We start from the raw sequence: 23,866 nt of genomic DNA, 5'->3' as shown, positions 1-23,866 counted from the left end.
ATGACACTAGTGCAGAGTGGGAGAGGCGGCTGAGAACTGATGTTTGGTGTGATTTAATTGAAGGCAACACAACCACCTGCTTCACATCATCTATCAGGGTTAGAGGTAACAGGTTTTGGTTAAGATTATACAATATGTTTCCCGCTTTGTTCTGTGCGAGCCCTCTAATCCAGACTAATGTATTGGTACATGCTCCACTCGTCCTTGTGAATTGTTTAATTTTCAGACAAGTGTACGTGCTGTACTTGAATACTTTCAATGAAATTGCAGTTTACAAGTTTTTAAAGTGGCTTAAATATTGTAATTACTGTTATGTACAGTCCCATTCTTTGTTTTGTCTATGACAACACATAAATTGCAAGGTTATACACAACAGTTTCCTTTTGTCATATGATTATAATAATAGAAGCATTGGTGATACATTTATTTAAGTGTTCAAAATTGAATATTGGACCAATTTGCATTTATATGAATTTGAATTAAAATTTTTCCAATTCTCTTTGCCTGTGGCCTTTTCCCTGGAGGTACGATAGGAGATACTTGTATAGGGGAGATACAAAAATTGTCATTTAATTTTTTAATACAGTTCACATGTAAAGATTACTTTTAGTATGTTTACTACTAAAATTTTAAAATTAAGGATCCGTATGTACAAATATTATAAGATGTATGTCATAAGCTTCTATATTAATTGTAATAATTTATTTTATTATATTCAATTACATTAGGGTTGTTGCCTGTGTAGTACAATAGTTCGATCACCGACAAATACACGATTTGACGTATTTTAACCATGTTCCATTTCTTTTTTAAAGTGAAAGTAAACATTTACGAGTATTTGTGATACTGTGAAAATCTCACTTTCGTAGACACAAAAAACGCTGTACACGTTTAGACAAATGTTTAAAGAATTTTTCTTAGCTACTGAAATGATTGAATCTTGACAATAATATAAATATCTTCCTAGAACATTTTTCTGCTAAAAAACGTATAGGGAAGTGTTCACAATACTCATTTTTGACCGAACAAATTTTGGTTCTTTGGGATGATTCATTTCACCCACGAAAACTTTGTGTTCGTAATAAATAATTTACCGGTACCCACAAAAAAAAAAACGTGCGTAAGCAGCCATTTGATATTACCGAGACCAAACTTTAAATTTCAACCACAGCAAAAATTAGAATGGTAAATACAGTATTTTTCCGATCGTAGTTTTCTACATACCTGTCAAAAAGGATTGTATGTATAATTATTTGTTAAATTTGTATTTTCTTAGTTGTCTATTAAAACGTGCTAAATATCCCCGAAAACATAAATTATGCAAATACCACTAAAACCACTCCAACCACAGCATTATAGATAGACCATGAATAATCTTTATTTACGAAACTACTCAATCAACTCAGTCTCCCCTATTGATGGTCACATCTGCCACCATCGTATTGCTGCATTGTGGAAGTTCATCTACAGAAAATCACCCCACAATACTAGTGCCCTGGGATATTTTGGATACCCCTGTCTTGACCCTGCTGCCCCCCCCCAGAACACTCACACAAACACACGAGCTCACATGTTCTACAGCTAGTCGCTCCTCGTTCGCGTGTTTATAATAAGAATCAGTCACCGATGGTCCGCCGAGCGTGCACGATGAGAGGCATTGTTTAAGTTACCTACTACGAGATAAATTTGTGTTAACTTCACAGCATACTTGTGTATTGAGGACTGGTCTATCATGGTGGACAGAGATGCTAGATTGTGGTTGAGTGGATTTATACCCAAGAAAGTGGTGGATACGACTCTATGATGTGGATTTACAACTTGGTTTTCGCATTGTTTTACACCTCCACATTGGGTAAGTTTGTGTTAAATCATTGTTTCATTCAAATAACCATTTTTTGTAATCTTATCGATATTTTTGTTATGTATTTTTTGTCCATGTTATAAAATAGTTTATTGTAATTTGTTGTGTAGCCAATTATAGGGTAGTATATTTAAGTGGCGTGATACTGCCTGTGGTATCATGGTGATTAGGCAAATCAATCAATATTTTAAAAGACATTTAGTTAGTTTCAAAACCTTTTTTAAATGCAATAGTTGGACACTTTTTTCGTGCAAAATGTGATTTCTGAGACTCCGTTAAACTGCTGGTCTACCAAATCTAGTATTTGGCCAACTACTTTGCTCATCATTTCCCCAGTGAATTGATGAGCAAAGATACTACGCTTGTACAGTGCATTGTGATGATCTGGTTTTAAGCGATTGCAACATCAATTGATGACCGTTTGCTCACTAGTTCTCACTATTGTCCGTATGTGAGATACAGAGGCCTACATCCATGACAGATGTGGGTTTCAATGTTCGATTGAAAATGTATTGACCGTTCATTGAAATGGTGAAACGATCATGAATAAGTGTAACCACAGAAAATATGCCATTATTTATTGCTCTTATATTATATATGATTTAATAGTTTTGTTCACTTTTAGGGCTACTTTTTCAATAAATAAGTGAAATAATAAATACCAGAGTACTCTGAAATTTATTATTTAGGCACAAAGGCCATGATCACAGTATTAGTTATAAAAAGTATGTAAAAAAAATTTAATATATACTTAATAACATATGTTTTGAATTCATAGTAAATTTTGATTAAATGGTCAGGTGCATTTCATGTGAATGTATAAGATTCTTCCTTGATTTGTCTGATTTTTTCATGAATTTGATTTTGTTTTTGCATTACATTGTGAATTTGGTCACCGTGTTCTTTTGAGTGTAGATAGATTTGCAGTTCTTCTTTTATATCAATTTTTCCGCCCTTTTTCTCATAGTTTAGAATTTCAACACATTCTTCTAATTTTCCACAATTCTGAATTAATTGTTTTCTAATATGTGTTCTGCGTATACATATGTATATACAGGGTGACAAAAAAGTCTGGAAACGGCTTGATATCTTTTTAACTAAACTCGTTAGAAAATTTAAACCGGTACTTACGTATTATACGGAGGCCACATATTTTACAGCGCGCTGCAGCGGTTATGTTAGGTTGGGTTATCATAAATATATGTTTTTTTTTATCAAATTAAACTATCTTAACCTAACCTAACCAACCAAACTTGCTGATGGTGAAGGTTTACTAATCGAATCGAATCTGTAGGTTAGGTGGCCTCCGTTTAATACGTAAGTACCTTTAAACCTTTCACATCAACTTATATGTATAGAAACTACTTTTTGCAAGCATTACCATTTTTTTACCTTCAACAGGGGACGGCCCATGAAGATTAGGTAGATAATCTTTAACGTAAGCATAGTTTGATATGCACATCATTTTAAGGGTCTAGTCAAGTGGAGTTCATTGCTGGAAACCCCGTCAAAAATGGTTCATCCGTCACAAAATGGTGACAGTTAAAAGTTCTTGCGGAATATATTACCTGCACTCGTAGTCAACATTAGCCGGGAAATCTGAAACCCGGTTAAATTTGTTTTAAAGATTGGATAATATTAGTATATGAGCTAGTTGATTTTAAAATACAATTTCAGCTCTCAAGCTATTGTCAAATACCAGTATTTACCAATACTAAGGCCTGTGCACTGTGCAGGTATGTTACACAAGCACTTTGGACAGCCGCCATTTTGTAACAGATGAACCTTTTGAGACGTGGTTTCCAGCAATGAACTCCACTTGACTAACCCTTTAAAATGAGGTGCATATCAACCTATGATTACATTAAAGATTATGTACCTACTCCTCATGGGTCGTCCCCTGTTAGAGGTAAAAAATTTTAATGCTTGGAAAAAGTAGTTTTCGTACATGTAAGTTGATGGGAAATGTTTGAATTTTCTAATGGATTTAGTTTATAAGATATTAAGTAATTTCCAGACTTTTTGTCGCCCTGTATTCGTTAGTGTGATAATTTGAACAAAAATGATCCGATTTTGATGAAATTTTGTACAAATGTGTAAACCTGCGTTTATTCTATCAAAAACAAGCATGATCGGACTATGGGAACGGCGGCTTATGGGGGGTTTTATGGAAAAAATTGGGTATTCTCATTTTTTACTCTAAAATGATAAAATTTTAAAATTTATTTCCAGAACATTTTGAAGAGCTTAAAAAAAGAAATAGTTTTGTATAAGAAGCGTTGTTGTATGCCAAACAGTTACGGAGGTAATTAAAAACAACTTTATATTTAAAATTCCCTTGTTATTCTTATGAAGAATTAATAAACTGTTGTAGTTTGTTTTATGAACATATTTTATGAATCAAATTTGGCAATTTCGTGTAAATGTCATACTAAGCTATTAACTTTTCGATAAAAAAACAAACCTTTTCTGTAGAAACAAACCTATGTATTAATGAATATTAATGAATGAATGTATATTAATGAATATTAAAATTAATTTTAATTTAATAGGAAATAAATCTGAAAATTTTTAGGGAATATTTTAGTAGAAATCCAGCCAGGTAAATTGAGATTCGCTTAGTCTGCAGGTTTGCTGCGGTGAGGGTATACTTTTGTTCTCATATTTTATAGAATCTATATTTCTATATTACTTGTAAATAAAAATGGAAAGAAAATATTAAGCTTTATTGGCAAATATTACTGAATAAAGCGTTTTCAATCTAAAGAGAAATCTATACCATTATATAAAAATCTAATGGTGTCTGTATGTGTATTACTAATAGGTGCAAAAACTACTGAACCGACTGGGCTTAAATTTTACAAAAATATAGCTACCACACCAAGGACCATTATAGGACTATTCACATTTCGATACTGACTGTAGGCTTTGCCCCTTTGGCTTTAAAAGTTCTGAGGTGAACATTTTAAAAGTAAATATTGATTGGTCTCCATGGCTGTGATGAGAACACTAACAATGTTTGTTTACATTTGCTTTGACATTTAAATATAAACAAGAAGAACTGCTAACCTGCATATATCACAGTTTCAGACAGCTGATATCAAGAAATTAAATATAATATTTTCCATAAATATGAGGTAGGTTTATTTTAATCTAACTCTTTTCATGGATTATTTATTCTAACACTATGTCGTTGCTTTTTGTTTTCTAAAATCTGTTGTATATGTGTAACTATATTTAATTATCAAACGGTAATACAAAATACTCTTATTTTATCTCAACATAGCTTTCAGTTCACATTTACTTTATTTGATACATTTATTATTTGTGTTTTGCCACACCACTGATTAAATTAAACCAAGAAAAATATCATAAAACTAAGCAGTACACAGTGTTCTTTTGTTGCTGGTGCTTCTGTCTATGGCCTTATCACCAAAGACAAATATTTCGGCAAGCCAAAGAAAGAAGATTATGAAAAAACATTCAGTGATTTAACTAAAGACTTTAAGCAGAAAGGTCTCAAGCATTTAATATGCTCCCCAGTAGGCTGTGTGCGGGATAATGTAAATTTAAAACAATTTGTAATTAACATATTAAAGTTTCAACAGTACACAAATGCATCAGTTACTGTGGTTTCTTATTACCAGAAATCTTTCAGAAGACTTCGCAATGGACTGTCTCACGAAGAGTTTTTAAGACAAATAATTCAGACTTTGTATGATCAACAAAAACACTACTCGGAAACATCAGCCAGTGAGTCATTACTGTCCCTTGAACCTTGGAGTAATTCAGATGGAGAAGTCATCCTGTGAACCTTGCTCAACAAACACCGCACATTCAACACCTAAAGTGAGAGGGCATCACCTTGAGAATTATGCAGCGGTACTTAAAGAATGTCCACCAACATCTGATGTGATAGTGTCAAGTGAGAAAGAGCAGAGCACAGTGAAAGTGTCCGAGGTCTTAAATTGTAGTGATAATGAAAATGCTTCTTTTTTAAGCTCAACCAGCCAGACTTTAGGACAAACTTAATTACTCAAGATGTTATGGGGTCAACTGATTTTTCCAATATATTTAATACATTTAATTCCAAAAAAGGGGTTAATATTTTTTTCTGGAATATTCAAGTTGAACACTTTCAAATCAAAAATGAAAACATATTTAATACAAAAATGCCCGTATACAGTGGAGGATTTTTTTACATGTCAAAATATTTCTATTTAATTGTGCCTGTATTTTATATGTATATATATAATTTTTTATTGTACTGTCTTATTATATTGATTGATTACATGTAAGTATTCATTTGCTGTATTTAATAACATCATTATGTATTTTGTGACGATTGTTAATAAATGGTGTCTATGCTTGTGAATATCATCTGTTACTTTGTTTTCTTAATGGTAAGTGTGAAAATGTGAAGGCAATGGACGATGGAACTGATTAAAAGAAGTGGTTTGTATTGTATATTAAGTTGTTTGTTGATATTTTTGTATAGTAGAATCAGAGATGCAATGAAACATATACTGTATTTGCTATTACATTTTTTAGTCCTTGATGCTTTGACAATCATATTAGTTTTGTATGCTGTCTTTAATGCTAAATTATTTGTTTTAAATTTGTTAAGTACCTATAGATATAATTTCTTTAATATTTCAAAGGACTGTATTGATAAGGCACAGCAATATTTCTAAAGTTTCTAACAGCTGACTTAGTTTTGCTAATGATTTATTGTGAGTGAAAAAACTGAACATGAAAGGATTTGTTATCTATATATATAAAAGGCAAAGCCCTCACTGACTGACTGACTCACTCATCACTAATTCTCCCACTTACCACTTACCTAGAAGGCTGAAATTTGGTACACTGATTCTTTAGGCCTTAAATAGGAAAACTAAGTGGTTTTTATTCTGATCGGACTCTCGGGCTCCGCCCCAGTGGCTCTGGAGTTTCCCATGTTAACCTAATGAGTACTCATATTTAAATGGAATTATTAATGAATCTTAACAGCTGTTTCAATTAAACAAGTTGGTTCTGTTCTATGATGTTAAATAGCATTAAAGTTACAAGGATTACCAACAGAGTGCAGCAATATTATTTTTTTTTAAATATTTTACAACAGCTAATTTTAAACCAAAAAGTGAGTGAGCGTAGCGAACGAACTTCAACCCGGAGGCGAGTTAGCGTAGCGAACGAGCTAACCTGAAGGCAAGTGAGCGCAGCGAACGAGCTCCTACCGTAAAGGTGAGTGAGCGTAGCGAACGTACTTCAACCAGGACGTGTGAGCGCAGCGAACGAGCTCCAACCTAAAGGTGAGTGAGCGTAGCGAACGAACTTCAACCAGGACGTGATTGAGCCATGCGAACGAGCTCACATATGAAGTTAAACGGGGCAAAGCCCGCGGGTACAGCTAGTAAATAAATAAGTGTAATCGGGATTTCAGTCAGAGTTTTGAAAGAGAACAATTTATTGATTTCGAAATAAACGTGTGATTGAAGACGGGTCGAACATGAGAATAAAAATGTTGCGGAGCTGAATCACGCTTTCAGTCATGATGAGTAACTAAATAAGACAACAATTTGGATTGCATTTCAGGTTATAGCGGTCATTAACATTATAGATGATCACAGATTTTTTCTTTTTACATTCGGGTTTTTTGTTAGACCACACCTAAACATAATAAACAGCAGAGAATCCCTTAGTATGATTGTATAGTTTCACGTGATTGAAATGTTTAAACGTCAAGTTGAATTGTTTTTGATGCATATTAAACTATAAACAATACGAGCAGTAAACAACAATAGTTAGTAAAGTTCTCTCCCGCTTAAGAGTTTCAGTTAGCTTTATAGCTGTTGTTATAAATTATTGTACTTGATTATTATATCAAGGTACATGGTGTTTATTACTCAATAAACTGATCGCACTACTCATAGAGGTATAACCACATTAACCATGCAAAGTAATATTGTGTTTATGCCGTAAGTTAACTAAGTTATGATAAATGCAATTGCTTATCAGTAACCAAAATCAATTAAATACTATAAATCTTGGCAGACTATTACAAAACGTATTAATTGGTTCTTACTTCGCCGTGAACCCGACCTCAACAGGTTGCTTCTGTCTAAAATTGTGGTGTTTTCCAGTTTCTCTTAAATTATAAACCCACTGAAACTGTTGAAATAGGAAATAAATAGTAACAATTGGCAATGATGGGATTCCCCGGAAACTCCCCGGACAAGTGTATGATTACTGTGTTTATTATTACTGTACCAATAGTGTATAAATTTGAATACATTTTGTAACTGTAAGTACCTAATGGCTTTCGTAACTTAGGAAAAACTTTAAACGACTACCATTTTGGAGTGAATAAACTTTTTTAAGTAGGGGTTGCAGCATACTTTTCTACTAATCATTTATGTAGCACTTCATTTGATGTCCATATCAAACTATGGTTATATTTGAGACTTTCCTTTTACTTCTCGTGGGTCATCTCCCTTATGAGAAAACAATATAACAGTTCTTTAAAACAATAAAATTTTTATGAGTTAATAGAGTTAGGCAATTTATATTGTTTTGGAATAACATAATATTAAACCACTCTGCGACATTTCTAATAAACTATATGTTTCTTAAATGTATACAAAATAACAAATCAATATTGAACCATAAAAGAAAAGTGCAAGCCGTGATACATGAAATGGTCAAATAAAGATTATGTATACTAAGACTCTGTAAAGACAGCTTGCAATGGTAATGCTTTAGCTACTAACTAAACTTTGAAAACACTTCCGCTAAATTTGTGTGTGTTTTAATCCTAAAAGCATAACAAAATACTCATTCAATGACTCATTGATGTAATCTCATTGACAGACCTCGTACACACCACCTAAACAAACAAGAATAGATTAACATTTTGAAAAGACCCAATTTATAGAATCTTGAGTAATGTATTCATTGAGCTTGTTTGTCTAGCTATAAATCATTCTGAAAGCAGAACAGTAATACTATGTAGATAAGAAAAGCAAGTAAGTTGATTTATTTGGAGGTAAACTAGGACACCTGTTACGAAGGTTATAACTCAGAGTTACTGGCAAACAGCTTAGGTGGAGTGCTTCTACTTTCAACCCTTAAGACGTTTATAGTATAATTTATTGGTGAAGTTTATTTACCATTTGACCCTAATCAAATGATAATTGAATCATTTTGTAATCCAGTGTCCTTCAAAATTCATTTTCTCGGAATGAAATATACTTGTAGTTTTTCTTTTAAATGGTTTTACATTTTTTCGTTTTAAATTCTAAGGGTTATCGATTTGTGATTTGATTTTAATAAAAATCCAAAATTCAAAGACAAATAACAACGGTTATATTATAAACTTATGGAAAACAAAGAGTTTAGAAGCCTATTATATATAATCTTATATTATAATAGTTTACTGTGTTAAATTGTATAATTTATTCTCCATTGATGCTTAAAATAGTTACTTGAACATCTTCGGCATAATGTTTTTATTTGAATTTTAAATGGTTCAAGTATCCATCTGACGGTTTATTAGAGTAGGAAGAGAGAGTTTTGTAGATCTTAAAAAAAAGAAATAAATTTGTATATTGAAGCGTTGTTTTATGCCTAACGGTTACGGAAAATAATTTAAAATTTGTAAATTTAAAATTCTCATGTTATTCACATGGAGAATAAATAAACTGTTGTAGTTTGCTTGTTTATTTATATATTTAAACCAAATTTGGAAATTTTGTTTATTTAATACTAAGCTATCGACATTGCAATAAAACAACACATCTCAATATATTCCCTGTAGCAGCAAACCTAGGGTACTCACTAAAATTAATGTAATTAAATAGGAAATAAATATGACAATTCTTAGAGAATATTTTACTTAAAATGGTTTACAATACCTGCAAATACCTGTAATCCTTTGTTGCTGATTTTGGCAACTAGTTACTAGTACAAAAAACACGAAAAACACGAAGATACATTGACAATCGATCGTGACCGGGCTGAGGTAAAGTCTAGACACGTGTTATCGTTTTTTGTATGTTTTATTTATTGAATTCTGTTTGTCACCTTGATGCCTGAAGATGGTTCAGAAGAACCGAAAGTAGTTGCCAAAATCAGCAACAAAGGATTACTATATGCAGGTATTGTAAACCATTTGAAGTATAATACAGTAATCCGGAGGCTAAACAACTATTTTTTAAATGAAGATGAAATATCTTAGTAGAAATTCAGCCAGGTAAATGGAAATTCGCTTAGTCTGCATGTTTGCTGCGGCGAGGGTATTTTATAATATGATAGTTTATGTGACATAAAAGGTGCTTTAGTTTGCGACGTGCAGTATAGCTGTTACGACATAAACGCAGTATTTTTTATTAAATTAAAGCTTTGGAGCATTATTGACCAATTTCTAAACTTGTAAGGTCGTCAGAGATAAAAAGTACGTAGGCTGTATTGAAATCATTGTACCAATCCTGGAGACATAAATCAATAGTTTGCCCTTTAAGTTTGATATGATGATTTTTTTTTAAAAAAGAACAGATTTCTAACCAAAGAACACTGTTCAGTTTAAGTCAACTACGTTATTTCTTTATTCTAAAACTGGATAGAGCTTAAACATGAAATGCATTGTATATATTTCAGGGGTATAACTATAGTCAAAAGTAAAACACTCTGAATATTCTTTATCAAGGTTATCAACAATATTTATTTTGTCACGGATCTTTTAATTGAGTCTAGATCAAAGGACGAAGAAGCTGTGGAGACATAACGATATTGCCACGTGTTAGAGAGAGACAGAGATTAACACTTTCTTGTGTTAGAGAGAGAGAGAGTGTAAATCCTGCTTGAGGCGCCACACATTCAGAGACAACACTGAAATAACTTGAGCGTCACCCACATCTTCCGAGGAGAGAACTCATTTTATATTATCCAAACACTTATATTTTCTACTAGCAGAGTACCCGTCCTTCGTACGGGGTTGGAATATAAGTATAAAATGCTTATTGCAGTTATACTCAAGCTTTGCGTTTGCAATAAGGGCGGACACAGTTTGATAATTTTTAATTTTTTTTATTTACACAATTCTATAGTATTACACATCTACCATAGCCATAATGTTCTACCACTTAACCTAAACAATAGAGAAAAATAAATTATCAACAATTCGCAAAATATCACAAATTATTTATGAAATGAAAACATAAAAATAACTGTAAACAATCCTACTTTGACAGTTCTCATTGCGAATCACAGTTTTTTGTTGCTGCTTAGTTCAAATTAGCTGTTTTCATAAATGCAAAAAAATATAGTGCTGCACCCTGTTGGTATATCTTATATCTTTTTAATGCTTTTCCATATCATAGAACCAACTTTTTTAGTTTAAACAGCTGACTAAATTCTTTAATTCCCTTTAAATATGAATACTCATAAGGTTAACATGGGGAATTACAGAGCCACTGGGGCGGAGCCCAAAAGGATTTTTGAGATAAGAATATGCCTATATGTTAATCGGGAATGTAAGCTATCATCATGCCAAATTTCAGCCCAATCCGTCCAGTGGTTTATGCGTGATTGAATTTTAAACAAACAAACAAACACACAAACTTTCAGATTTATAATTTTAGTAAGATAAACATAAAAACTTTACCCCAAATACAAAATAATTAAACCGGGAAATATGGCAAATTAGTTAGATTTAATCATTAAAGTATGCTTTGAAAATATTCTACGTGAAATTAAATTAAACAATTTTTAACTATTTAAACGATTTTTACGCCAAATTTTGACGTACTTCCCACGCAAGGATTTAGTCCAGAACTCATCACTATAGGTAGTGCGCGTGATTGTCAATAATTTTATAACTATTATTATATATTTTCGGATTGGCCTTATATTTTAAAATGCTTTAACATATTTGGTATTTAAGTATTAAATTATTTCCAACATCTAAAGAGGATCTAAAAGACAGGTGAAATACGTATAACTAACTTATTTATAATGAAGAAGGTTCCTTTTATTTTTTATTTAAAAAGAATAGCTTAACTTAGATTTGAATAACTGATTTTTAAAACTTTTTACTACAGAAAACTATTGTAAATTATTTAATCGATGCAGTGTTATTAGGTTTAATCAGCTGTAATTGTTTGTTTAAGACTGAGGTCGAATTCCAGGTGTGTCTAGGATATACCCGCAGGACCGACCAACAAGTTGAGACTAATTGTAGGGTGTTATTCAAGATGGGTTACCAGCTACAGGATTTATGGTCGATAAGTGAATTTATGGCTTCACTTTCCACGAGGGAGTTTGAACCACGATCTTGTTTCAACCTGGAGTATGGATTTGATAAGTTAATCTTCGAATAAATATGCAACCGAAATATATATCCACCAGCAGGAAGGATTTTAGGAATATTACCCTAATTTTTAATATGTTTTACAGCTTATCTAATCAATTGAATTTATATTTTAAAATTAATAAACTTATACTCCTATTGTTAAAGACAAAACTGTATAAATTCGCAACAGGAATGTAATTTAAATTTAATGTAATAAATTGTTCAAATTATATGATATATTCAGAGTTTTTAAAAGCGATTCAAGTAAACATTGTCAGAAAACTTGAGTATAACAAATAAGAACATTAGAATATTTAGCTATTATAAATTAATAAACGTATTTTTCATCATACATAGTGTATACAAGTTAAATCACTGTATAGGCTATGTTTAATATAGTATGGGATTGAAATATAATTTGACGAGAAAATAAAATGTTAACGCGTTTATAGTAACATTTAATGCGAAATTTTGGTCTTGTACATGGCCTAATCTAATCAAAGTACATCATCAAAGTCTTTTTTTAGCTTAGTTTCCTAGAACTAATATTTGAATTGGTTCTAATCAACAAATTTGCTTCAACAAGTTTTGAACGCTTTGATTATAACGCTGTCAAATCTTGTGCTGTATGTCCTAATAATACTATTCATTTTTTCGAATGAATTTACTGATTACGTGTATTATTATCTGCTATACAATGGTGTTTCAGGTTTCATGAGATAGCCCGCATGGACTTTTAAATTACTTTCTTCTCCAGTCTTTGTTGTTGAAGTCTATTCCTAGCAACATTCCCTAGCAAATTGTCCACTACATAAAGACTATAAATCCATCCCGTCCTTTGACATTTCAATTGCTTTCTGACATTTTTACAACTACTTTCTCATTTTCCTGCAACTATCAACAATTTTATTGCAGCATTCTACATTGGCGTTATATATAGCTATCGTGAACAATGGCATAGGACTTATTTACACCGTTCTTTACATGCTGGTAGTAAGATCAATGAAGAAATACAACTTTTCAACAAGTTAGAATTGCCTTTGAATATTTGTCCATCGACATGAAGAAGAGATAATCAGCATATCAATTGCGTAACCACTTTAGAGCGTTATTTGATTGATCGACAACGTATGCTGATGTAAACCCTGATTCTTTTCTTATGTTCAAATTGTAAACCTACATAACTGATTGGGAAACATATCATTATCCTTATCTGGTTGGGAAAACGTCACCATGTTAAATGTTAACACATGGTAAAAAACGTTAACATTAGTTGTTTCAACGTTCAACGTTGTGCTTTCTAGTGAGTAGTGTAGTATTCTTCAGTCACGGCTACACAACGTCTAGAAGGCTGACGACTGTGAACATCAACTGATATGCAAATGTGGTCTATATTACTGAGATAAGGCTATAACCTCCCTTACACTCTGAGAAGTTAAGCCCCTTCCTTTTCTCCGTAACATTATATTACACTGTTTTAAACAAAACAATAAAAAATAGCACGATTGAACCATAACATTTATAAAATGAACCATCTCATTTTAGCTCTTTGAATTGAATTTGTGGTAACAATTTTAATTAAAAAGTCTATATAAGGCTTACAAGAATATAATTTCCTTATTTTTCTGCAAAAATGGGACATTTTATTGTTTATGCTTATTGATTCTTCGCAAAAGAGTCTTGTGAAGGAACACTAAATCTATAAGAGTTAGTTTGCAATTGTAATTCCCTTTGTATATTTATGTCACAAAATAACGCTCTAACTTACAAGTAATGATAAAAAAACACGTCATTTCATAACTGAACATGTATTTTTACGCATGTATGTTTTTAAATCAAGTTATGGGGGCTTCCATAAAATACAGAACACAAAAGTACTAACATCAAAACGTGCATTAAGCCAATTTAAGAAAACACGTTTTGCATTATCCAAAATAGTTACTTAACTTTCTTAAAGCAAGAAAAATTTGCTGCTTATATGGCTTAAGGTTTGAACTCGCGACCCTTATCGTAGATACCAAAGATAAAATCTCTCCAACCGCCAATTAGTTTCTGCTTTTAACTTTCTCCAACTATACATAGTACGATATCGAGAAAATATTGTTTTCGTCAAAAGCTTGTCGTTTAAGCTTTAGGCGGAATATATTTGTTTTGGATTCCTCTGAACTCAATAAAGTTGTTTTCGATGTGAAGGATGTGTGTATGTTAGTTTTTGGAATTTTATATTTATAATAGTGATTTTCCCATTAAATTCCATAGACTAACTAAAAATCGGAATTTAGAAACTGTTAAGGGGCCTTAAAACAGATATTACTACCCAAAGCTAAAATGTTCATGAAAACAATACTTTCTGCTTAACCTATGTATGCATAGAGGGAGAAATTACAAAATAAACGTATCTAAGGTGAAAATCATCTTGTCCCTATTTGAGAACTCTAATTGGACAATCGTTTAATGAACAATAACGACAATTACACCAACATGCAAAATACAACCATGAAAGTAGCACGAACATAAATATAACAATAACAACGACACGATGGGCAGTAACATATGGAGACAAGAGTCTAAGTAAACAGAAAGTGTCGACAGAATGTTTACGATGAGTCCAGCAGCACATGAACGATTACATGTTTTAACTGCTCTGCGTAAACTTTAACACGTTTAACGACTCATAAAAACGGCCATTTATTTGAAGACAAAGGTTTGGACATTTTATGAATCAAATTATTCATAGAAATCATTGATTGGGATTTAAATAAATGAAATATAAATGTTTTTGTGTCTATGCCAGTGACATTTTGCACTAAATAAATAAAAACTCTATCAAGGGAAAACAGTCTAACCTAATTTTCCTGTAAATATGTCATGAATCGAACCCGATCATCCAGATCGAAAATAAAAATAAATTAGTCTTTATTTAGAAACTATTGGCAGTTTTATCTCTACTTTCATACAGTTTTCCTTATGTATTAAACACATAGTAGGGAGAACAGATTGAATTGATTCTTTCCAAACCTTAACAATAAGTTTGATAGTAACTGAAGTTGTAATCCTATCTACTGCAAATCGTACACATTGACACAATAATATAACCTACAGTAGAACCTTGATAACAAGACTCTCATGGGGATCATCAAATAAGACTTGTTATCAAGGTTGGCTTGTTATCGAGGTTTGCAATAACATGTAATTAAAGGGTAAAATAAATTCTAGGGAGTTTGAAAATTACACTGGTAATCAAGGGTGACTTGTTAACCAGGGTCTTGTTATCAAGGTTCCACTGTATTATCATTTACACGTTATAAATTATTTTAACTTACATTTCAAATAGTAAATAGCTTTTAATTTACACACTTAGGGTGAAATGCGTGAACTCAAACTAATTTAGTAACCCTTGGATAATAAAATATTAGGACCACGAAATATAATCTTCCCTACATTTCTCGCTAACGCTTAATTACTCTTGGCTCTAATTTATCCACCATTTTCCTTGAGACAAAGTAAACCTGAGCTCTTGGAAGTTCTAATTATATTCATACCACAAAAGATTTAAAAATCTTACTTTTCCATTTGATTAAAAACCAAATTAAACATTTCCTCCCTGTTTACCTACAGAGAACTTCTTTTGAGAGATATCATAACATTATTATGTGTTTATGGCATTACATCATCTGAACTGTCTGTGTTTGGTTTTCATCCACAAAAATGTATGCTTTGAAAATTAATAAATTCCTGTTATCTTGAATATGCATGGTAATGAGTATGAGGCGTTGCTGGTGTAAAATTATAGAGTACGATACTTCTGGCCTGAAAATTTACCAGATTTGTATGACAGCAAATAAAAATTCAATTGATTTAGATTCACTTTAATAGATTCGGTATTAGCAAAGTTCTTGTTTTGCGATCTTCAAAAGACAAGATATTGTTAATCTCATTATGATTGCTGGATGTAGATTAAAATGTCATCAAACTAAAACGTATATCTACTTCAATGAGTTAACGATTACTAACTACGTGTTACAAAATATTCTTCCAAAAGAATTCCTACAAGTTCATTAATAATACCAAAGAATTAAATATTGAAATGCACCATACGCTAGCATATTTCGATGTAGTTAACCTATATACAAATGTCCCCATTGATAAAGTACTGGAAATAGTTAAACAACATCCAACCAATAGTCAAACAATGTTATCAGAATATGCTGACGACATTATGTCATTGCTAACCGAGGTTTTAAAAGAAAACTATTTTTCTTTCAATGCTAAGTGCTACTCTCAACCAGATGGTCTCGCTACGGTTTCTCCGTTATCTGGAATACTTTCAGATATTTATCTGAACCACATTGATAGTTTTTTTTCCGATTCCAATAAATACAGACACAGGATTAAGCTTTACAGTCGTTATGTTGACGACACCATTATGTTATTTAATGGCAACACTCGACAACTGAACCTGTTAGTAAACTACTTAAACAACGTTGCACGTTTAAGTAGCTTAACAGGTTCATAAAAAACTGATTCCCGGTATTAGTTGGTATCATGGTTATCTGGAATATAATTCTAGTCAATATGTAACAATAACATTGGACGCAAGATACCTTATATCCCGAATTATAGCTCCCTGCGAGCATATGAATAGGAAGTTTTAGACCAATTTATAATTCAAAACCTTCGTTAGCTGACCGATTCTCTACACTAGTTTATTTTAACCAAAACAGTTCCAGAATCTATTTCTCACCTCTAGTTATCACCTAAGCAGGATCCGTCACGCCAATAGAGACTTGTGCCAAATGTGAATGCTGATGTTGCCACAGTTTATCGGGAGGGAGAGAATGTGTCGCTTAGAATAGCACAGTGACTCGCTCCTTAAACAACTGATACCTGCCAGCTGTACAGAACAATTCAACAGCTGATACCTGCCAGCTGTACAGAACAATTCAACAGCTGATACCTGCCAGCTGTACAGAACAATTCAACAGCTGATACCTGCCAGCTGTACAGAACAATTCAACTGCTGATACCTATCAGTTGTACAGAACAATTCAACTGCTGATAAATGTTACCTGTACAGAACAATTCAACAGCTAATGCCTGCCAGCTGTGCAGAACAATTCAACTGCTGATACCTATCAGTTGTACAAAACAATTCAACTGCTGATACATGCCAGCTGTACAGAACAATTCAACAGCTGATACCTGCTATCTGTACAGAACAGTTCAATAGCTGGTGATATACAAAATATCATCTCTACTGAAGAGTTTGACAGATGATAAATGGCCTCTCTACTGAAGAGTTTAACAGATGATAAATGGCATCTCTATTGAAGATTTTAATCTTTGATAACTTACATCCCTACTGAAGAGTTTAACAGATGATAACTGACATCTCAAAGAAGATTTTAACAGATGATAAATGACCTTTCTACTAAAGAGTTTAACAGATGATAAATAGTACATCTACTGAAGAGTTTATAGATGATAAATTACATCTCTGCTGAAGAGTTTAACAGATGATACCTGACGTCTCTAATGAAGATTTTAACGGATGATAAGTGTTGATAATAAATTTGTATCAAATAAAAATCTAATAAATGATCATAATATGCTAATAATTCAAAATAATAATAAATTCCTTAATGTTAACATAACTCTACATTGTGGTAAAAATGCAGTTTTAGATATCACCAGATATTTTTAAATCAGCTGTTCGTTTGTTGCTAAATAGAGCCCTATTACTGTGGCCTGTGTTAACAATTAACATGCGTTTTAAAGAAGGAAAGCCTGTTATTTGTTGATAACTCAAAAACTAAAAAATGTATGGGTATGGTTTAAATTTGAAAGTTGCTTGGAATAGCAAGACCTATAAAATGATGTGCTGTTCGACATACGATGCTAATTGAAATGTTTGAGTTTATATGTAAATATTTTCGAAAACAAATTTCTTTCAAAATTTTTGAAAACAATTATAAGAAGTTGTATAATATTATCTTTTTGTATAATATTATCTTTAAAAAAAAGATAATATTATACTTTAGGATACCAGAATAAAGATTAGCTTATAAGGAATGCGATATGTGTATCAGGGTAAAGATCTCTGCAAGAAAAATACAGGTTATTCCGTAAAAACCAAACCTTTATAAAAAAGTGGCCACCATTTTGAAACGACTAAAGATAATTTAGTTATGTTTTCACCAAAATATTTCTTTTCTAGTCTATGTTTGTATTTTATATTTCCAAGATTTCATTTAGTGTCCTTCTGGTTTTTGAACACCCTGTATTAAAAAGACGTCAAACACATGTTAACGTTATTCCTCGAGGTTAAATTAGTGGGGAATAATTTTATTTCATGATTGTAGGACCAAAGATTTGACTAAAATCAACTTGAGACACCTTACGTGAACCACCCTACATATTGTTAGTTTGTGTGCCACAACTGAACACGAAAATAATATCCACTCGACTTCGGCTCAAGAAGATTCAATAAGCGAGGTACTTCATTTACCTACAATAAGACTACTTTGTCATAGTAAAAAAAACTATTATATGCTGTATATCACATCGCCATGTGTTTTACACAACGACATTAACTTCCAAGAATATGTAGACAGTAAGTGCTTTGTTTTGACTCCTTTACAGACTTCATTAGGCACAAGACCTTCCTGCAGAACAGCAGTTAAACCCATTGAGATAAACTAGTCTAAGCTTATTGCCACAAGATAACATTGTCTCTATGTACACATCCCAAGCGCGGACACAATGAGGCTATTTTCACCCCTATGTTTCTGCTATGTAGTGTGGACTATTCCATATATTCCTTCTTGTTAGACTTTCTCATTAGTTGAGGTCTCATTTTGACCAAGACAGTATTTGCTGTTTACTGTATAAAGGTGTGAACTTCTTATAATTGTATTTCGTACAAGTAATTGTTTGATTTTCGTATAATAGAAAGGTATACATTTTTCAAATAATGTTATCTACTAGAAAAATTTTAAAAAATTAACTCAAATTGTGTAAGAATTATTTGTAATTTCGTGGAATTTTAATGTATCGCCAAGACTTAAAGTGTATTTACTTTGAACAATGAAATGTTTCATTCCAGTCACGCTAGTTTCTTGTCTTTAAAATAAAAGTTTAACTAGGTACATAATAATATGTTTGAATATTGGAATTTAGAGGGACATTTTTGTAGTTAGACGGAACTAAGAAGTCAGAGAATGCCCGATTGTAATTGTTCCCGGCAATCATTAGTCCCAATAGTAAATTAATATAATTTGTAGTAAACAATGTTATTATGTAAGTGTAATAATTGTACTTTTTCAATATTGTGGTCCTGGCCAATTAAAATATCTTATTTTTGACCAAAGCTATAACAAGAGAATTTACTGCAAGTTCAATTTATTCAGTCATACAGTATTTATATTAAAATACAAACGGTGATACGTAGCTTTTGTAGACTAATAATGTTTAATAGGTGTATTCAATGGTTTTGGAGTAGAAACATAAGTATCTTTTAGAATTTCAATATAAGTTTGTTAAATTAAAATTTGGTGAACGGATGATGCTCCCAGTTCAACAAAGATACATTTTTGAGGTAATCGAGTATTTCTTCTGAGCAACAAAAGAAAATAAATATTATTACTTTCTTATCACAGTGTACTCTGACTCATAAGGCTATATGCCAACATGCTCTGTGAAGGTAATGGTATTGTACTAGCCGCTAGCCCGGACCAAGTTCAAATATAGACCACGCAGCATCAAAGGTCATAATTCCTTTGTGTAAAATTTAATATACAATCCCTTTTATGAAATCTGGAGCTTGATTTAGTGCTCATTAACGTTAAGCTTGACTACTGTGGTTTTGGCAATTTGTCTTCTATTTTTTGTTGTAAACTTTCAATTGTGTACCTTAACACAAAATAAATTCTAAATTAGTTTACAAATTGATCTTTTTATTCTGTCATTAAACTAGTAAAATAGCTTGTAGGAAAGGGAGATCATCAACACCAAAGCGTTGACGGACGTAAACGCGATTTACTTTCTCATTAGTTGGCCTTTAAGGTTGATTAAATAAGAAGGTAACTTTTTTTTAAGGGAGAGGTTTAGTTTTCTTCAATTTAAATAAAAGTAATTTCTTATAGATATTTTACAACACCCATACTTTCTAAGCAACACACTAACAAATAAATTTATTCTTAGGATTGTCTTTCCGGCAAATACTTGTAGAATGTTAGCAAGCCCCTAGGGCAATCGGCTGGCATCACAATGTAAAGATTTCACCTGTAGCAGCACTCGGTATCAAATGGTTTATTGTTGGGTTAGTTCGTAGTTTTCTGTTACTACTACATTTTAGGTTATGTTCCAATAGAAAGTGTCTGCCGAAAGTTAAGAGGTTAAATATTGTTTCAAAATTGGTTGTTTCGTATAGCTTTAAATGATATATTTTCGCATTTGAAAACGTGTTAGCGTTTTTCTACACGGAATAGTACTATAAGAAAAAGTAGTTTACAAATAGACCGTTTTATTCTGACATAATATTAAATTAGTTAAATAACTTGTAGAAAAGTTAGATCATCAATATAATAAGGCGTTAACGGAGGTAAAAGCGTTTAAATTTCTCATTAGTGGGCACTTAAGGTTGATTAGATAAGAAGGTAACTAACTTAACTAGTAAAGTTTCATCAATCTATGTTCATACACAGATATGCCAACATAACATAACCTGATATGGTTTTTCTTTATTCCGTTAAAAAAAATTAGCGCTAATATTTAATACAAATAAAACGTGTTTACATATATATTCCAAAATATATACACCCTTCCTGTAAACTTACACAACTGTAAACGTACAATGATATACTTCAATACACTGTCGTGTCACTAGACCCAATCGGAGACTTGTAAGGCTTACACGAATTCACTAAAACCGACAATTATTGAACTGAAATGCAGAATCATACAGTATTCAACAGTGAAACACACAAAATACAAATTAATTAACATGTAGGTTATTGCAGTATTGTGCTTTATTCATCTAGTTAAACAAGCAGCTATACCCGTGCCTTGCAACGGGTTCAGTATGCAAAAGAGACTATGTTGATATGTTGGTGTTTTGAAAATGCATTAAAAATTGTTTCACTCCTACCATTTAATTAAGAAACGAAATCGAACTGCATTACTTAACTTGATAGTAGTATGTTTTTGTTAACTCAGACTGTGAACACTTATTTAGGCTACCTAGGATACAAAACCAATGATAGATTTTAAGTTTTCAAATAACATGAACATGTTCAATGGCATGTACTGTAAACGAACAGAATAGTTCCAAACCTGTCAATAGCGTGATTTTCTAACATATTTTAGTGAAATTTTAATCAGGCAAATGGAAATCCGCTTAATATGTAGGTTTTCTGCGGCAGGGGTATTATATTACTGTTAAAACAAAAATATATTAAGAAATAATCCTTATAAAACTCATGATAAGATCCTTGGTTGATATGGCAATGGTTATAGAATCTTAATTATTTCCTAAATCCAAGAATAATTTCTGTTACATTGAATTATTCCCTGTAATAGTAATTCCCTCTTGATCGGAAACTATCTCAAGCCGGCAAAACCTAATTTTCGGTCCGTGGTACGAACGCTATTTTCCACCACACTATACCCTATTACCACTATTCACCACAATAATAATGTACACTAACAGTCAACGCAACTACAACGTTAAGGTTATGTGAAGAAATAGTTTGAGGAATCAGAAAAAATAAAAATAAATAGTTGCTAGGCAGCGGTGACAATAAAACAATTCTATCGCAATGCTATGGATACTGATTGTACATTTAATAGGCATAAATAAGTATTGATTCATGTTTTAAGAAAGTAAGCGCGCAGCTGATTTTGCAGCCCTAGGAATGTAAAAACCTGCTCGGTCCCCAAATGACGATGACAGCTGGCATGGCCAGCAAAACGTGACTTTCAGCCACCAATTAACAACAGCTAAAAACATCATAGTGTGGTGAAAAATATTATTAAAGCATTTCACAAATATTAAAACAGACTCAGTATAGATCATAAACATAAATAAATGTACTGAAAGAACCCCATACTAATGATACTAACATATGGTTTGACAGTTCCATTTCAGTAATGTTAAATAATATTTACATTCGGGCAAGTGACATAATTTATTTATGTTTATGATCAGTACTGTTTCTGTTCTAGTATTCGAGGAGTATTTATTTATGTTTGAACCAGCTGAGTGGAATTGTGAAATCTAAATTCATTTTGACGGTTAGTTCTGCTTGTTAACATTTTTTAAGCTTTGTAGGTTTGTTCTTTGTTACCATGAAACCATCAATCAATATTTATTTTTAAATCTCTAACCTAAACAATTTTAAAAGCCCACAGGGTGTTTGTGTTCTCTTTATGTATCCTCGGATCTGTTGCTTCATTTGGGGGTTTTGGGGGGTTTTATGGAGTTAAAAACGAATTTTCCCATTTTTGACCTCAAAATTTAGCAATTTCTTTCCGAACCATTTTGTAGAACTTATAAAAAACAAATAATTTAGTATATTGAAGTTTTTTTAAACAGTTATTGGTTATACAAAAAAAATACGGTACTTAAAAAATTGTATGTTATACTTAAGGAGAAGAAGTAAACTCTTATAGTGTGCTTGTTTATGGTTATATTTTTATCAAAGTTTGACAATTTTATTTATTTTATACTAAGCTATAAATATTTTACCAAACACAAGCTAAATTACCCTCCCTGTATCAGCAAACCTAGGTACTCGTTAAGCTTAATGTTATTTGAATAGCTTTAAGTGATTTCAAATCAGGCCAATGGAAATTCGATCGGTCTGCAGGTTTAATGTGGTGGGGGTATTTAAAAGAAAATATCAAAAAGACATTAGTAATACAAATCCTCTGAAAAACTGCACAAGTAACCAAGATAAAGTAAAAAATTACCCTTATTAAGGTATATTTTGTTAGGTATATTTTCACTTTCAAAAAAATTTAAGATTTCAATGTAAAGACGGTGGAAGGTTGTGGTGTTGATGTTTAGAATAAAACCCATTCTTGGTGTGAAATGATAATCACTTCACATAAAAATGGCACATTATTCCAAGCTCTCCAGTAAACTGCTCTCTACTGTCCAAACTAGGTAACACTTGTAAAATACCTCAGTACATTTACAAGTCACAGTAGCCATTGGAGTAAACGTTCTCAACTGTCACCATAGAATGGAAATCAGAGCATTTTATTACATACAAGCATGTAGTCTCAGGCGAAAGCTATTAAACACTGCATTGCTGTCTGTTTCTCAAATAAATGTACACTTTCTTAGAATTGTGACTTGTCTACTTTGTTTAATGCCCTCATAGTGTAGTACATCTAGCCTAAACTTTACCTCACCAAATATACTATCCCAAAACACTTTTATCTGAAACCAAACCTAATCAATTAGTTTTAATGAACAATTAGATTATAGTCTTTGCTCGAATTATTGAATCTAAACTGTGATACAACAGATTCTGTGAGCCTAATCCAAATGTTTTTAGCAAAATATTTGAGATAGTAGCGTAACTCAAAGATTATAGAGACAATTTGTAAATTTTTTTGTTAAGCTACACAACACCTCAAAATAAAGACAA

At 32.0% G+C, this 23,866-nt stretch overlaps 1 protein-coding gene across 1 annotated transcript in view; it reads left to right on the top strand.

Moving 5' to 3' along the window:
* The first annotated feature begins 1,592 nt into the window (after positions 1–1,592).
* Positions 1,593–23,866, top strand: part of LOC128991000 (zwei Ig domain protein zig-8-like) — a 62,511-nt gene continuing 40,237 nt past the window's right edge. Inside the window, exon 1 of the mRNA XM_054413701.1 lies at positions 1,593–1,852. Coding sequence (XP_054269676.1) covers positions 1,801–1,852 — 52 coding nt within the window. The 5' untranslated portion in view covers positions 1,593–1,800. The remainder of the gene's footprint in view (positions 1,853–23,866) is intronic.

Source organism: Macrosteles quadrilineatus, unplaced genomic scaffold, assembly GCF_028750875.1.
Source record: "Macrosteles quadrilineatus isolate MER2022 unplaced genomic scaffold, UCM_ALF_1.0 Scaffold_3__2_contigs__length_128488019, whole genome shotgun sequence".
Taxonomy (NCBI): Eukaryota; Metazoa; Arthropoda; class Insecta; order Hemiptera; family Cicadellidae; genus Macrosteles; species Macrosteles quadrilineatus.
This window is presented reverse-complemented; position numbering and strand designations above follow the sequence as displayed.